We start from the raw sequence: 17,138 nt of genomic DNA on the forward strand, positions 1-17,138 counted from the left end.
ACTGCTGCTGTTGTGGGACGTTGGCGTTCATATACGGCATGACTGGGGCGCCGTTCGACCGCGCCGTCGAGGTCGTGGTCTTTGTAGTGTTGGTATTCGCAGCTGTAGAGCTGAAACCCAGTCCGAAGGCCAAGTTTGAGGAAGATCCTCTCACCGACCTTGGAGATCCACCGTTCGAGGTCGTCAAAGAACTCGAATCGTACAACACCAAAGGACCTCGATTTGGATTTGAACCCGATCCAACAGATCCAGATGGCAACTGATTAGGCGTATGGGTTTGCTGGCACGCCCACTCTAACCGTAACTGAAGCTGGTGCTGATACCGAAAGAGTTCTTCGAGCTGAGCTTGAAGAGCCTGTTGCTGCTGCCAAACGTTTTGCTGTGCCGACGACGAGTTTGGCGACGGTGAGGGTCTTAGTGGTGGGTGGGCATAAAGCTTTCCTGTCGCTGTCGACGGCGACGATGGTGACGGTGCAAACGAAAGCGGACTTGAAGACACAGCGCGTGACGCGACAGTCTTGGGATTACGAAGAGACTGATTGGCGCCGGTGGTCGAGGTGGCAGTTTCAAGGGCCAAAACCACCGACGTGGTCGAGTGTTCTTGCTGGATCATCATTCATGCGAATCTCATGCATACATTTTAACTTGGATTAATCTTAAGACGAGTCCTTGAAAAGACAGGAAAGCGCGACACAGGGCGAAGTTAAAACTGAGAGGCAAGGGATAAAGGAATGTTGAAAAAAACAACCGTAAAAACTTGGCATTCACGAGAGGACTCAGGATAGGGGCACTAGTGATTGGATTCCCTACATGATACAAAACATACATTAATATGCTAACTTTCTCTCTTCACGCTGCCAACCCATCCGCCGTCCTTCAGGTCATTGACAACCCTTACTCCAAGCAGCCAAAAGACACCTTTTTCCAGTTTCTCTAACCCAGACGTCACCAACACTACACATGCATTCGTTGTAGAGACCAAGGGGGTATCGTCTAGGAAATGATTCGATGGCACTTCTGTTGCTATATCTGGTCTTGACCACAACCTAATTTGCTGCCAGAAAGTGTTGGAACCGAGTGACGTTCGCTTCGAAAACATTTCCTCGAATAGGCCCTCCTCGCTCTCCTTCACCTGCCAAACATCATTCCTCCTTCCCGCAACTGCTGCCTGGCTCGCCGAAGGATACACCAGCAAGTCGATGAAGAACTGCGAAGAAAGATATCGTATCTCCAAACATCGCCTCCCGTTGCTCTCTGTTTCCCAGATCTTCATATCCTCTGCCAGATTGGCGGGTACGAACTTGACTGTAATGGCCCTTCCATTCGCCTTTAGCTCCTGCATCCTTCTTCCGATAAACCTCTCGACCCTCCCTCTGGCGTACCTCTCGATTGAGCTCTCCTGGAGCCATCTGACCCCGCCTCCTCCCTGCGCCTCCTCAGTTCTGCCCAAGGGCCAAACCATTTCTGGCCTCAGGTAAACGCCCAGCCCCTTCCTGAAGCACAGGAGCCATGCGTGCTTTAGGATCCTTGGCATCGTCAATACGAGCTCAAAGGGCATCTTTCCGAGTGCCTGCATCACGTCTCGCGTGGAGAGTAGGGGAGTCACCAAGGTGGGTCGCAGGAGAGCCGTTAACTTGAGTTGTCCTCTCTGGGGGAGGTCTGGGCCTGTCGCATGGACAGGAGAGTCCGTGTGCAGGTGCACACTAACAGCGGGCTTCCCTATCCCAGCTGCCCTGTCTGGACAGGGGGTACTAGGAGCGTAAAGCGGTCTTTTGACGGCAACGGTGTAGAATCCGGATCTATCATTGAAAGGAGAGACGTGGAATTCACGTCGGAACGTCCACTGGTGGTCAAAGCTACACCAATATTATTAGTAAACAATACACCATGAGGCATGCAAGTGTTCACACCGTCGGGATCCAGTATCGTCCAGAGGGTCCTCTGTCTTCCCAACCTCTAGCACATACACATGACTCTCGCCGAAAGTGTTGTGAACCTCCAAGAGCACGAATCTGAAGCTGGGCTCTCCTTCGACATCGTGACTGCCCTTCTTGGTGTACACAAAGTAAACGGTAAGAGGGTTGATACCCTCCCACCCCAGCAAACTGGGCATAGTCAGCATCCACGCGTCGTGAACCTGCTCGTCCCCAGGTGGCCTAAGGTCTGAAGCCAGATAACGTCTCCCTCGCAACAGTCCGTCCACTCTCTGCAAGATGGTTGTCCGCTCTTTCCCAGTGTTCGTGAGATACCCATTGGGAGAGATGCCCAGTATTGATGGCCACCTTCGCGTGGTTGTGTTGCTAAACGAGAACCCTGCCCCACAATCCAACCTTCCCCCTTCCAAAGCCTTGACGGAGACGAGCAGGAAGAGTGCAGGGTACGTGAATGCGTGTTTCGAAGGCGTAGGTAACAGTCGGGCATGCGTCACTGAAGTATGCAAGATGTGTCCTTGAGGTGGGAGCCGCCTTTCGTCCTCGACCATCTTGTCGTTGTCCTCGTAGTATGCAGGCGATTTCGGTTTGGTTGTTGTCCCCAGGAGGTTAAAGGCGATCAGCATTGATACCGTAAACAATGCAAGTGCAACCAATCCGTGGTAGGATGTCGATAACCAGGGTGCTTCAACAAACGTCGCCGTCGACATGTGCATCTCCCAGAACGCTGTTGCTAGAAACGATTGGAGGCCTGGACATCGTTATGGCATGTGTGACATTCCGATATGAACTCAGCCATTCCGGCTAACCCGGGGAATTCGACTTGGAGACTACCACGCACAAGACAGTGCCTTGCAAAATCCATGCCGTCCTCGAGGTTGTCCACTGTTGAAGACCCTAGGCCACCATCGACGCCAAGTTTAACAAGCCGCGTGCCAAGCTGAAGCCCTGGCGGAGTTTGGGCGGGTGGTTGTGCCGATCGGCAACTTGGCCTCGGGCGCTTATTTTTTTAAAAATGTCAGCTATTGGAGAGCTGTCCCTTCATGGAGTCGGCCCTGTTCTAGCCACAGAATCGATGCCAAAGGGAGTCTAACGGGAAAAACTCCTCTCTGTGAACCCGCAACCCTGGTACATAGTTAATTCCAGATGATTTACGAGCCGTGAAACCCCTACTCCAGGGTGCCAACAAGGACGCAGATACCGATATACTGTTCTATTAGTTATTGAATGACCTTTCAAGATATATCTTGAAAAACCAAAAGAGAAAAACGAATGGACAAATCCGGAATTGAACCGGACACCCCCCGCATGCTAAGCGGATGTGATAACCAACTACACCATTTGCCCGTGTGACAATGAAACCAGCTGCCAGTAATGTTTTTTCACTGATAGTAGGTGCACATCAGGGCACCAGCCAATCACTGAAGCTAGCGCCAGCCTGAACATCAGGGACGTGGCACAAAAAATGGGAAAGGATTTCCATTGATCATGGATTCCGACATGGGGCTCGAGTTTAGAGGAGAGGCATAAACAACGTCGGAACGCCGGGATGGTTTTGGTGGCCAGACAGTCACCACCAGACGCTCTCCCGTACTCGAATATTCCATGGAACGAGCATCATTTTACTACACGAATGGCTAACCAACCAGGCCGCCAAAGCCACTAATAATCAAGCCCACGCTCAATAGACGACAATAGAACATAAAGTAAATGATGCATAATTGGTAGTTCCAGTGTATTAGGACATCAAAAAGACAAACTGTGCGAGTTCTCTCCGTAGAACATAAACTTGATGAGTAGCAGCAATAGTAGACTCAAGTCAGATATTACGTGCCTGGTTCAATTCCGTATGCACTTGTTCACCCGTCTTACCTTTATCACTCTATTTCCCCGTTTACTGAGTTACGACAAACAACCCTGACGTCCCGTTCAATTCGGTGTGTATTTGCTCGCGCTTCTTGCTTGCCGCGAAGTTCGCTGATGTCTGGTTCAATTCCGTATGTATTTACTCGCCCTGAGTCTTGCTTACCGGTACCATACACAACCCTGACGTCCGGTTGAATTCTGTTTATGCTTATCCCTGTTATATTGACGCGGTAGAGTCGAACTTCAGGAAGAGTAGAGCTTTTTTGATTGCCAACACGATAACGATAACCAGCTGGTTGATTACAACTCATTGTACTGGGCGTCTGTTCGAGTTCGCTTCAGGCTGGTCACTTGGAACGCAATCATTCCACAAGCAGCAAAGTTTGGGTTAGGTAGTCCCAGCAGGTGCTGCGAGAGGGTTTAGGAAAGTTGGCCATGATGAAACTTTCACTGTGACTTGCAACACGAAAAAAATAAATACGAACGAACCAGGAAAAAGTGGACCAATCCGGAATTGAACCGGACACCCCCCGCATGCTAAGCGGATGTGATAACCAACTACACCATTGGCCCGTGCGGGGATTGGGCAATGTAAACATATCCAGGGATCCGCGCCCACATAATACATCGGCTTCGTGTGAGGGTCCATCCAGTGTTCCTACTGTGGTCCACTGTCACATCGTCACGACTCGCACAAAGCCTCTTCCCGCTCTCGTTATCAAGAACGCTTCGAGGATGCTCACCACTTCGGGATCAACGGATTTAACGCGTTTCGGAACAGTGGACTCATAGAAGAGCGCAAGTACCAACTTCTGGGTAGCCTAGTATGTAACTCGTTCGGACTGTGGTAGCATGAGCGGAACTGCGGATGCTGACTGGAAATAATACGCGTACCCTTCGAGAATGGACGGACTACAGTTTTCAGTGGCAGTCTCCCAGGCCCGAGCTCCGTTTTCTTGGAAGAGATCGACGCAATGTCGCCGTTCAACTAAAGACAAAGGAATACACTGCAATGGTGTGCTACTGATGAAACAGGCAGAAGATATATCGTGCTCACCGATCGGATTTCCTGCGGACCTGGTCAATACGGGCCAATGGTGTAGTTGGTTATCACATCCGCTTAGCATGCGGGGGGTGTCCGGTTCAATTCCGGATTGGTCCATTCATTTTTTCATTTCATTTTTTCCTTTTCTCAACTCAGCAGAACGTTACCACCTGGAACCAGGAGAAGGTTCGTATACTTATATCCTACTAACAAGCCCAAAACAAGCCTTTGGCAGAAGCGATATTACTGCCCAAAAGGGCAATATCCCCTATCTCTGCTTTCTCTTGCCATCAACCCGTCCAGCGGAGTTTTTGCGACTTATTTGGACATGGTCCAGCAGCGAGCGCGCTCTGCGAATTCCCACTGTCGTCAACTCCCAAACGCCCAGGTTTCTGCATATCGAACGCAACGCCGTGCCGTAGGAAGCAGTACTTGCAGGCCACGGACTGCTTTACGGTAGGTGCGACGGAATCTCACCATGTTCGCGGCGCGTCAAGGGGTCGTGACACGCACAGCGACGTCAACACCAGGACCATCGACTTTGAGACGAAGACGGCGGCGCGTTTGTATTTCCGCGTCCCAAATACCGAAACATGTGCTCGACTCGCTTTCCAGTTTTCGAAACTTCTGTTCACAGTCTACACGATGTCAGGAATTCCACGGTCGCCAACACAGCCATCGTTATCAGTCTAAACCGACATCATCTTCGTCCCAGTCCAACGTTGCAAGGAAGCCTCATCGTCAAGGGTACAATGCCAGACCTGGCTGGAACGGCTCGACCTCGACCACCGCCAGGACATCACAAGTCGGGAACTTCTCTTCAATCGACCAGGAAGAAGCCTTCTTGAGTCTGTCGGATGGGTTCGCGTCTCCACGGGTTCCCTACCCGGACGCGAAGGTTGCAAGCACTTCGTCATCTTATGCAAGGGAAACAGCGGACTACAGCGCCTTCTTCGATTCCGTGGAGGAATCCGCGGATAGTTGGGATGCAAAGGGAAAGGCCAAAGCCGTACCCAGATATCATTGGAGCTTACGCGCTACCTCAAGGCTTAGGGGGTCTCAGAGAAAGAGATTCACGACTATTAGAGAAGCAATGCAGACAAAGCGAAGGTTGAAGCCAAAGCTTCCCGAATGTGCCAACGAGAAAGACCCTTTTTATAAAAACATACAAGCATATACATCCCTGTACGCGGCGATTTCGTCTCACCTGTTTCCTGCATTGTACTGATGAAAAGTCCCATAGGTTTACCCCTGCAATAAGAGCCGAGCTGTTACAACATGAGGCCGTTTTGAAAGAGCGCCTAACAGAGAAGACTCTGGAGCAACTCAAGGCAGAAGGCTATTGCATAGACGATATGGCGGGTTTTTGGCGCGGCACCCTCGAGCTAGGGAAGCACGTCGCGGTGTTTTCTCTGGGACCAGGGATAACGTTACCGGAAGGTCACAGATTTGAGTAAGTATCTCCCCGACCTGTCCAGTCCTTCCACCTAATTATACAACTCGCACAGACAAGGGAAGCAGGTCCTCCTTTCCCAGAACTCTCCCCTCACCGACAAAGATGTACACAGAGGGACGGTGATGGCTGTCAGTGATACGCAGCTGAAAGTCTACTTCGAAGAGGAGCGTCGCTTTCCATTGACGGCACTGGATGGGAGGACCCCGTTACGGTGGAGACTCGATCTCGGACAAAGCAACATCGTCTTTGAGAGGATGGAAGCGGCTATCAAATCTCTGTGGCATGATCCTCAGCAATACGAGGATGAGAGCGAGTATGCCATGGCGGGGACACACCTTCGGGATATTCTCTTGAAGAACTTTTCACCGGGAGCTGATCCTATTCCTCTATCTGACGACCCCAACCTCGCAATGGACCAGTCTCTGGAAGACGTAGCGGAGAAGCTCCCTGGGGAAGGAGGGTGGGGAGGAGGTGCTTTCTCGGGTGACGCCCGCATCCAGAGCTGGGTCAATAGATATTCCTTGCCCGTCCCGCTTGTCATGGAAGGGGACATGCCTATCCACAACCTCAACTCTTCTCAAATTCGAGCCATGGCATCGATGATCGGAAACCGGCTAAGTCTGGTCCAAGGAGTGAGTTGTATCTGCATTTACCCCATTCTACGACTAATGGGTTTCCCCACGTACAGCCTCCTGGAACTGGCAAAACGAAAACGATCATCGAGACTCTCAAGCTTCTCAAATTGCATTTTCAAGTCCCACACCCCATCCTCGTATGCACGTACACCAATGTCGCAGTCGATAACCTGGTTGAAGGACTCGCTGCCGCTGGCGTTAAGCCTCTGCGGGTCGGAGCTGTTGGTTCCGTACGTCCATCCCTCCTCCAACATACACTGGCGGCCAAACTCGAGGCGCACCCTTTATTCTCCGCGCACCAAGACCTCGTCGATCAAGAGGAAAAGATCAAGAAGGAACTGGAGGAAATGCATGCCAAGGTTCATTCGGCGGAGACAGAGCTCAAGGATAAGAAAGAAGGGAGGGCAAGCAAAGCAATGATTGGGAGAATTGCGAATATGATGGCCGCGAAGTCAGCACTGGAAAGGAAGGAGGCGGTGGTGAAGGGGAAGAAGAATACGGTCAAGCAGGCTATGTTAAGGGAAGTAACGAGTGAAGCTGACGTAGTGAGTAATTTCGATTCTCCGTCAACTTTGGATATCCTCTGGACGCGTGCCATGCCTCTTCGGCTCCGCGTTCCTCTTTTCACTCGCCACGGTCAATTTCATTGTAGCTCTGCGAGCGTCACTGACGAGGTACCGCCGGTCTAGATCTGTTCAACGTGTATTACTTCCGCCACCTATGACTTGAACGTCGTGGACTTCCCTGTAGTTTTCTTGGACGAGGCATCAATGGCCACTGAACCGGTCTCATTGATTCCACTCATGAAAGGGGTGCGTATCATCTTTATACGTCGATCGGAACAGTAAACTCACGTTAGCTCCATTTCAACTTGTCTCAACCATATCTAACCACCTGAACCTCACTCGATCTCCCATTTCCCTTTGACCCATCCCCGGCCCAACGGCCTGCTTGTCGTACCGCTGCAACGATCGATCGTCCAACCATTAGTGTCAGCACCTGGCCCTTATCGGTGATCACCGCCAACTCCCGCCGGTTATCCTCAGCAAGGAAGCTCAAAGGCTCGGACTCGGAGTGAGTTTGTTTGAGAGGTTGACCAAGGAAGGAGGTGAGTTTAGTTTGAATCCGTTCAATGAATACAGAACTCGCCGCGTTCATTTTGGATTCTTCGAACGCCCGAGAACCTTTATTGGGGCTTAATGGCCGGTTCCTTTCCACCTCGCTAGCACATCAAGCACCTCTGTCTCGGAAGCTCCTCGAGGTGTTTCAGGCACTGCCCGACGGGAACTCTTTCTTCGCAACTTCGTTCCGCTGTTGCGCTGTTGGCGTACCGCAGCGTATCCAATCCAAATCTGGCAGAAGTCTCTGTCAGCCTGCATTGCTGCTGCGTTGCTGAAGGCTATCTGAACTTTACCCAATGTTCTATCCTTCCCGAAGACGTTTTTTTCTCTCATATTTTCGCGGTGTTTGATTCATGCTAACGCACTCTGCTTTAGTCGTCCCCTCTGTAATGCTCGACACACAATATCGAATGCATCCCGACATTTCCAATTTCCCCTCCAACGAATTTTACCTGGGAACCCTCCGGGACGGCACGGTCGACGAACAAGGCCGGGTCTCAAGGGATCTTTTCCCTCCCATGTCGCAGTATCTTGACCTGGATCTCAACTTGGAGAAGCTGGGTGCTTTTCGATCCGAGTATCAATATAGGGAAGAGAAAGGTCAGGGAGTCGAAGAAAGCAAACCACGACCCAGCGTGATCTTTTTGGATCATTCAGGGCGTGAAGGGATGAAGGATAAGAGTCGGATTAACAGGACTGAAGCGCATATCATCGCCAATGTCGTGGTAGATTTGCTCCTTTCCAATCCCGTGAGTACTCCAAAATCCACCAAAAATCCCCCGTTCTGCTTTTACCCCCTTTCACGCTCGATTTATTATTTTCCTCGTTCTTGTTCTCGAGGTTCGCGTGTGTCTTACGAATTTCCCCCTTGGCTTCTCTTTCACGCAATCCTGCTTTCCAGAGTGCGCATTGACTGCGGCTCATTCCTTCTCCTTCTGCCCTTTGATTGGCTGGCCGCTCCGATTGGGGTGCCTAACTTCCAGACGACCTCTCATTGGATGATACTCGTCCTTCGACGTCGCTCATTGGCTGGGAACACCGTGTGGTCAGACCTCATTGGACCGACCCTCCCTCGCCTTAATGTGTTTATCCTTCATGCCTCGTTCGAGAATGGAACCATTTTGTTCAGGGCGGAATCTATCGTCCATCATTCCTGCATTCGCCGTTCTATTGGTCGCACGAGTTCAGAACCAACGATTGGCTCGTCTGGCCAACTAGTCATTGGGCGCTTATTCTATTCCGTTCTGGAACGCCTTTCGATGAATGTTGCTAATCGACCCATCTAGGACTTGCAAGGAAAGGACATCGGTATAATCGCTCCCTACGTCGCCCAGATCTCACTCCTCACGCGTATCTTCAACTCGCCTGATGCCACCTCTCCCTCGTCTTACGGCTCGAAATTCCGTTCGGTACTGGGCGACACCCTCGCCCTCCAACAACTCCCCCAAATCGAGATTAAAACAGTCGACGGGTTCGAGGGGCGCGAGAAAGATGTAATCATCTTCTCCACCGTTCGAAATAATGCAGAGGGGAACATTGGCTTTTTAGCGGATCGGAGGAGGTTGAATGTAGGGTTGACCAGGGCGAAGAGGGCACTGTTCGTCGTGGGTAATATCGGGACTTTGAAGGAGGGGAAAGTTAGTGGAGGGAGGGTTGGTATCGTCACTTCTGATGCCACGGCTGATAGTGGTGAAGGGGAGGTGGTCGTAGCTGAGAAAGGCAAGGGGACGGTTAGGGTGGGGAAGGGCGCGGAGAGTTGGAGGCGATATGCCCAATACCTCCTCGAGCGTGGGTTAGTGGTTCATGTGGACAAGGATGATATTATGGAGAATGGCGTGCTGGGGGATGAAGGGGAGGTTTCGACGAGGAAGTCGAGACGCAAATCGGCGGCGAAGGAGACCAGGGACTTGGAGCTGGAGAAGGAGGTGTTGGAGGCTGAGGCTGCGTCTGGGGCCGTGGCTGTGATCTCGGCCATTGCTGAGACAAAGCGAGCCGCTGTTGCTACTGCCTAGGCGGGGCGATTCTCGTACTTCCTGGACCCACGGCAACCAAAGCTGAGCCAGCTTTCCGGCTTGGAGATCAGTAAACCCTTGGTGCTTGATATTTCTGACTCTCCGCCTTTTCGTCGACCGCACGACATCACATGGCTATCTTTGTCCATCAGCCTTTGCTTCTCCCCCGCCTCATTGCGATACACCCTATTCAATTCGGAATCTCGAATCTCACCACTCCTTCTCTCATTTCTATTGGAATACTCGAGAAGCCCGCCCTGTGTGAAATTCGCATCCGCAACCAGCGACAACTTATGGTCCCGACCGGTGTTCATAGCGGTTATATCTGTCTGCGGGTCGTCGGGCGGGTTGTTGGTCGGAGTTGCAAGAAGTTTAAAATGCTAAACGGTTAACAAATGGAAGGGTGGAAGGAAGCTGAAGGTTTCGGCAGCGGAGGAACATCATCGACCTTTGATTTCGATTCTCGATACACTTGGCCTTTGTCCGATACTCAGGCACCCTTACTCGAAACCATCGGCCTCAAGTCCCCCCAAAATCGGCGTATTGCTCTCTAAACAGGAACTCGCAGCCAGGCACCATCCTCGCCGAATCAACTCCCCTCTCCGTTCCAACCATCAATCAGATCCACATTTCTCTCTCTCTCGCTTCGTTTCGTTCGTTCATCCGTCGTCAAGGGTAACAAACTCTCTGCACGTCACGCACGCATCCTCCCCCCCCCCATCTCTTTTATTTTCACGATTGCGTCCAGCCCTGAATATCACCTTCAGAATTCAAACCCCGTTGTATTCAAGATCTCGTTTCGAAGATGGCCGGTGTCCATGTGATATCGATGTGTGGAGTTGAAGACGTGGACGTGGCACGAAACTGCACTGTGTGACGGGAAGAGGGGTGTTTGACAGGACAGGACGCGACGCGACAGAAAGCATGGGACGGTTGGAACGCGGCTCGAAGTTTTGGTGGTGGATCGCAACGAGGCTTTGCTCAATTTCGAGGAGCAGTAAAGCAAGATTTTGATCGCCTTTTGGGCGCTTGTGGCTACCTGGCTTTTACTTGCCGGACGGCGGAGGGATTCCTGGAGATGAAGACACAGGGTGGTCTGAAATACAGAGAATTCACCGGACTCGATGTGGATGACATCAGACCGGAGCGCCCGACGCGCCTCGATGCGCTATGTTCCAGTGTGGTCTTCAACTACGGCGTCTCATTTCACAGCGCACGGCTGTTGTACGCCTCACCGAGGTCACCGACCCTCACAACGCGCTGCGGAAGACTGTGGACTCTTGTGGATCGTGATGTGATACCGCCGAAGCGAAGTGGCGCACTCTCGAGGTTGGGTCCCGACATGCGACCTGGTTGTTATGTTCGGGATGTGGACGCCGGTTGTCGTCTTCGGTCCGAGCGCTCGTTGGGTCGGTCGGTTGTGCTAAATTAGCACGTGGAAGTGCATACAGTTCATGGTTGCCCTGTCAGTGTGATATTGGGGTGCGTTTGGAGGGTTTTTGAGGACTTTGTCAGCGGAGTCGAGGATCGAGAGATGGTGCTTTGTCGTGGACGTGGTTTTGTTGGGTTGCCTTTTCTTGGGTTGATGCATTGGTCGTCGAGTCTATGATTGGCTCAGGGTCGACAAACATGGAACAAGGCGTTTGGCAAGGGCCGGCGAATTGTTTTCTGGATCTGATTTCTAGACTTGGTGGCAAAGGGTCGATGGGGTCGGATTCGTCGAGATCCGGTTGTCCACTTTTTTAACATACTTTACTGAGATACTGACCCACTACTTCGTATCGTTTTCGTTCTAGTTATCATTCCTTATAATTTTCTTTAGACCAGCTACTTAGTGTACTTGCATATATAAACCACAATTCAATCGACTTCATTAAAAGTGCAGCTATGCTTTGCTTTTTCGAGGAGCAAGCCTAGATTTAGCGCAGGATCCAGAGCAGCGCGTTTATACTCCAAACTCAGACTGCATCCGCGCCCGATCGTGTGCGTTGATCTCGAGGACGTTCAAAGTGCAGTCAGGATTTATTACAATTCCGGTTTACTTGAATTATTGTTGCATATGGTACGTGCATTTTGGGTGTCCGGCCAGCAAAAGGGCTGGAACTGTCAAGTTCTACATACTGCGCATACGCTGCCACAGGGGAAAGGATCTAGGTTGCGCCTCCTCGTTCACAAACTGACAAACGTTTCAGACGGCGACGTCCCGACTATTAACGCGTCGCGTGGCCAAAGACCCGGTGCAGCCGAAAGAGGTGTTGAAGGGCAGCGTCTAGAATAATAATCGTAGCAGAATGGAGGCGTTAACGGCTATACGTTGATTTGAAATTATGGTTTTGCATGCATGCATGCACGGCGGTGTGTGGGGAAGAAAGGGAGCCAAGGCCGAGAGCGAACTTTGAGAGGGGGAGGGGATGGTTTAATTAAGGAGAATTTTGATTAATGTAGTTGAACGTGTTTCGAGTGCGGATAGTAATGTATCATAGGTGGATGAGTGCTCCAAACTTCTTTTCAAAGAGTTGGATCTAGGACTCGCAATCGGAAGGAAGAAGGCAGAAAAGAAGTCGAGAAGGATGTCGCGGTGTATTCAAGAATTGTGAATATAATTATTATTAGCCTTGGGGCGCTTCGATCCCGGGTTGAGCGAAGATCTCCCATCATTCCTCGCTGCATGAATGTGTCCATCCCTGCGTTACATATATCCTTAAACTCCGTCAACCCTTTTTTTTTCCAACCCCACCCCGTTCTTTCTCCTCCGTCATTGTCATCGTTCCCGTCATGAATACCCCTGCCCCCGACGCTGACAACAACGATGAGCACCACCACTTCCAACAGCAGACAGAGAGCAAGACGCCGCCGAATGTGACGGTGACACCGCCGCAGAGCCTGTCTCCCACGTCGTCTGGCAGCACGAGCAGTGCAAGCAGCCGTTGTTCATCTGAGGGCAGCAGCAGCAACAGCACGCCCAAATCGTCGTTTGAAGCGTTCTTCGCCACCCGGTCGCGCGTCGTCTGGGTAAGTTAAGCGATATGATCTAGGCTCATTAAAGCTAATATCATTGTAGCTTTACAATCTACCTCCCATGGCCGAAACGTTTCTTGGATCTGTATTTTATTCCGTGAGTGGCAGTTGGGTTTCCTATGTGGTATTGTTGGGTTAGCTAATGCATTTGTTACTGACAGGGAGCAGGGAAGGGGAACAGCAACAGCAGGATTTCGATGCCGGTACCGGCGACGATGTGGGAGGAGCGTTGTAGCGGAGTTCGGAAGGGAGTGTGGGCAGTTTTCGGGTCGCATGAAGAGGTGAGTCGACCGCGAGCGCGTAATTTGTGTCATCATCCATTCCCGGCGGCAATTGTTCACGTGGGAATCATTCCTTGAGCGCGTCCCTGTCGACGTCGCGACGTAATTCCTTTGTTCAGACTTATTCCACGCCGTCCACGGATTAATCATGTTTCGTTTTTTAAATAACAGGCCTGTCTCGCGCTTACCCTGGGCGGTCATAACTTGTCCGTCGCAACCGCCCTAGAAAAGGATTTGGAGCCTTTCCACAAGCTCAAGCCTTTTCTCCTCTTGGTGAGCAAGATTCAGTCCTACAATACCTTACGTATCTAATGGCACCCTTTACAGCCGATGCCTTCTGAACCTCGTTCCTCTTCTTCAACCACCATGCTACGTCTCTCCGCATCCCACCCGGATCTCTCATACACACTCTCCTCAAACCCGCCAAACCCCAAAACAAGCTTCCGATTTGGGGACTGGATGTAAGCCCTATTCATTTCTGCCAATCTCGTTCTCATCCGCCTTGTAATGTAGCTGCCCACAGCCGAAATGTGCCGCGCACAACTTTGGGTGAGTAATCATGTCTGAGACCGCTCCTCGTCGTCTAAAACTCATTTCCTCCTAGCCGCAACCTCTCCTGCATCGGTTGTGGGTGTCCTCGTTCTGGCAACGGCACCATCATCCAACCCCAGAACAACGTCCTACAACTACCCTCTCCCAGATTCGCTTCAGCTGCTAATACCGACATGTCTACGGTCTACTATTCTTCCGCTCAGCCGAATCACCAGCAACACCTCAATGTTCCAAATCTGTTCGAGGATTATGCTCGCTCGAGACAGCAGTCCCAGTCTCAGGCTGCTGCTGTCGCTGCTGCCACGCAGGTTCAACCTGGTCCCCACCACCCTCAACATCAGGTTCCTCCACGCGCCGCCGCAGGCATCCCTCCCAAGCCTACCCACCCCATCCTAACTCCGTCAGGCCGCGCCTTTGCCATTGGTGGGAAAGTTCAAAATATCAGCAGTGACCCTCTGTCACCTTGTATCATGTACTGGCCCGACAACGAACCTTTCCCAGAACAAGGCCAGATCAGACCCAGCAACGTCGTCGGCGTCACAGTAAGTACTCAGCAGCTTTTCCTTTCTCAAGGACGTGTCCTGATGGTATGGCTTTTCTCCGCTGAACAGCAGCCGCCTATCCTCAACACGGGTAACCGAGGTCCTATCTCTCACGTAAGTCTGCGCTTGTAGTCGAAATCGTACAGCCCTAATGTCTCCTGTAGCAACCCGGAGATTGGATCTGTCAAAAATGCAACTATCTGAACTGGAGGAGGAGGAAAGTGTGTCAAACGTGTCTTCCATGTGAGTGTTAGTTATCTTTCATATCTCTATCACTCGCCTAATCGAACCTTCATTAGACGCTGAAGGTAACGGTGACTCTATCTCCGCCGCGGTACAAGCCGAGCGCATTGCCCTCCTCACCCAGGTCCTCAGTCAAACCCAACTCTCCTCCGTCCACCCTGGTGCACTTCCCACATCACCCAGTTCAAATGTCAGCAACCATGGTGGGGTGGGATTCCCTTCAATGATGCAGGCGCCTACGTCGTCGCATACGTCAACTGGGCCCGGTGCTACCACCAATAGCGCTTCGAATTCCCCGACATCGACAATGGCTACTGCTCCCGGCGGATCTGCGCACTCAATGCCATTGCCCCCGATCTACTCGAATCGGAGCAACACGCTCACTCCGCCACAGGTTCGCAGGAATGCTGCCAGCTTGCATGCGAAGGATCGGGAGAGGGAGAGAGAGGGCGTGTTGAATCTTGTGCAGCATCAGCAACACTTGGCGCGTCAGCAGCAGCAGCTCGGTGGCGGAATGGATGGTGGGATGTTGCCTCATCATCGGGACACAAACCTCAACAATCGCGCTCTGCACCGCGCTCAGTCGCATTTGGCGTTGCAGCTAGAGAGGGAGCGCGCTGATAATCGGTTGCAGGCACCTAACCCTATGGTGTACTCGACTGCTAGCCCGATTTACCAGACTTCGGGTGCGAGGAATACGAGGTTGTCGCCTTCGCCGTTGATGCCAATGAGGGAGTTGGGACAAGCGGGTGGTCTTCACCCTCAGCATCAGCAGCAACCATCGGCCTTGCACCACCAGTTGCACCGCGAGCCTTCCCCGCTCTACTCGACTGGCCCACCTCTGACTCCGTTCGGTCAGCCCATCACCACGAACGCGAACAATGGCTTCAACTGCGTTATCGGGTCCAACGCCCAAGGCAACCTGAGCCGCGTTAGCTTGGGGTCCAACGCGTCCTCGCTCGGGCCTGGCTCTGGTGGCTCGGGTTCATCCTCGACCTCTGTTTCCAACCGCGCGAGTCCCATTGGTATTCCCATCCCCAGATCCAACGGTGATTCGAACCAAAGTGGACACCCGGAAGCGCCTCCTCCCCTTCTTCCCTCGTTCCTCCAAGATATCGTCCAATCGCCTTCCTTGAGTCCGACCTCGACAACGACTCTTTCGAGTTCGGCTGAGCTCTCCTCTGTCGAGGACGATGCTATCGATTTCAGGTTTACTGAATTTGGTGGACCGAGGATCCGTAGTGGGAGCGGTGCGAGTGGTACCAGCGGGAGTGATGCGATTACGCCGTACGCATCCATGGCTCCTGGCGTTGTGGACTCGAAGGTTCCTTCATCTACGGATTTTCTGACGCCGACGAGTGGTGGGGGCTTGCCGACTTCGAGGTATATGAGGCCGAGGGTTTCGAGTGGCTCGAGTGATTCGGCAGGGAGTGTGAAGAGTGGGGCGGCCGCTAGTATCTGGAAGATGGATGGGGAGGAGAGCAAGAGCTTGGGTGTGCCGAGTGGTGTCTCGGTTAGTCCCGAGGGCTATCTGTCGTAAAAGGGTTGGATGGTCCGTTGAAGACTGGGGTTGAAGGATTGGCGTCTGTATCGAAGGGCTGGAGGTGGAGAACGCCCCAAAAGGTTTTCTTGTCGTCGTCGCAGTTGTGCTATCATTCGTCATCGTCGTCCATTGTCATCATCATACATATCTCTTTCATTTTTTGGGACACTAACCGGCGTTTTATTGTATCAGTTTTCTTGGGTGTGTCGGAATATCTCTGTTTCCTCTTCTTTTTCTCGTAGCAGTGCCGCGTCCGCTGTTGAACGTTTGGGGCAATTCGCACTTTGCTCGGGACGCTATGTTTATATTATCCACAGTTTTTTCTTTCTCCTTTCTGTTCACCTACCTTACGAATACACCTATTGTATGTAACAAACCACTTTTGCGGGATATTTCTTTGCTTCTCTCCCTAGTCCTTTCCCAGCCTCGTCCCACCTTACTTTTGCTCTCCCTCCGTTCGAACTTGTTATCGACCCATATCGTACAGATGGGATGGTGAATTATCTCCCTCCAACGGAGTATACACCTTTATCTTATTCCACACTGTTCAGTGTTTATGTACCTACTTCTTGGTCAGGTTGGAAGGTGGAGGTTTAACTTTATATTCAGCGCCTCGTCGTTTTCCTTTCGTTTCTCCTACTGGTACCTTTTTCTTTTCTCTTGAAGTCCTAGCTGCATATTCGACTCGCTTCTTCTCTGTTACTTGTCTCTCCAGTTTTTCTTGGAATTCCACATGTAAAATCTTTGGTTTGAAGAATCTTGGTCGAATCAGTGAATGGGTAACCATTGTGCTGGAAACTGTGACGCTTAGGTTAAAAAGTTGCCGGTAGACTCGTAGAAGAGTCCATAGGCTGATCTTCGAGCTATCCTACCATACCGATTGGCTTTAGAAA

The 17,138-nt window shown here is 51.6% G+C and overlaps 3 protein-coding genes and 3 non-coding genes across 6 annotated transcripts; 3 read left to right on the forward strand and 3 right to left on the reverse strand.

Moving 5' to 3' along the window:
* Positions 1 to 835: 835 nt before the first annotated feature.
* CC1G_09710 (hypothetical protein) lies at positions 836 to 2,641 on the reverse strand (the record flags this gene model as incomplete). The annotated part of the gene is made up of 2 exons (XM_001834158.2): positions 836 to 1,856; positions 1,911 to 2,641. The coding sequence occupies 2 exons, from the start codon at positions 2,639 to 2,641 to the stop codon at positions 836 to 838; spliced, it is 1,752 nt and encodes a 583-aa protein (XP_001834210.2).
* A 563-nt stretch (positions 2,642 to 3,204) lies between these two features.
* CC1G_20188 lies at positions 3,205 to 3,278 on the reverse strand. Its single transcript has one exon. It is a non-coding gene; the product is annotated as a tRNA-Ala (tRNA).
* Positions 3,279 to 4,296: 1,018 nt separating this feature from the next.
* On the reverse strand, positions 4,297 to 4,370 carry CC1G_20189. The gene has a single exon. It is a non-coding gene; the product is annotated as a tRNA-Ala (tRNA).
* Positions 4,371 to 4,885: 515 nt separating this feature from the next.
* On the forward strand, positions 4,886 to 4,959 carry CC1G_20190. Its single transcript has one exon. It is a non-coding gene; the product is annotated as a tRNA-Ala (tRNA).
* A 1,461-nt stretch (positions 4,960 to 6,420) lies between these two features.
* On the forward strand, positions 6,421 to 10,066 carry CC1G_09711 (hypothetical protein; the record flags this gene model as incomplete). Its single annotated transcript, XM_001834159.2, has 6 exons — positions 6,421 to 6,930; positions 6,987 to 7,478; positions 7,924 to 8,041; positions 8,430 to 8,654; positions 8,712 to 8,803; positions 9,341 to 10,066. 6 exons carry the CDS (start codon positions 6,421 to 6,423, stop codon positions 10,064 to 10,066), a joined length of 2,163 nt encoding a protein of 720 aa, XP_001834211.2.
* Positions 10,067 to 12,841: 2,775 nt separating this feature from the next.
* On the forward strand, positions 12,842 to 16,242 carry CC1G_09712 (hypothetical protein; the record flags this gene model as incomplete). The annotated part of the gene is made up of 10 exons (XM_001834160.1): positions 12,842 to 13,078; positions 13,128 to 13,181; positions 13,246 to 13,365; positions 13,537 to 13,638; positions 13,693 to 13,826; positions 13,879 to 13,914; positions 13,970 to 14,459; positions 14,529 to 14,573; positions 14,624 to 14,702; positions 14,759 to 16,242. The coding sequence occupies 10 exons, from the start codon at positions 12,842 to 12,844 to the stop codon at positions 16,240 to 16,242; spliced, it is 2,781 nt and encodes a 926-aa protein (XP_001834212.1).
* Positions 16,243 to 17,138: the final 896 nt, after the last annotated feature.

This window comes from Coprinopsis cinerea, assembly GCF_000182895.1.
Source record: "Coprinopsis cinerea okayama7#130 chromosome 10 map unlocalized cont3.10, whole genome shotgun sequence".
Classification (NCBI taxonomy): domain Eukaryota; kingdom Fungi; phylum Basidiomycota; class Agaricomycetes; order Agaricales; family Psathyrellaceae; genus Coprinopsis; species Coprinopsis cinerea.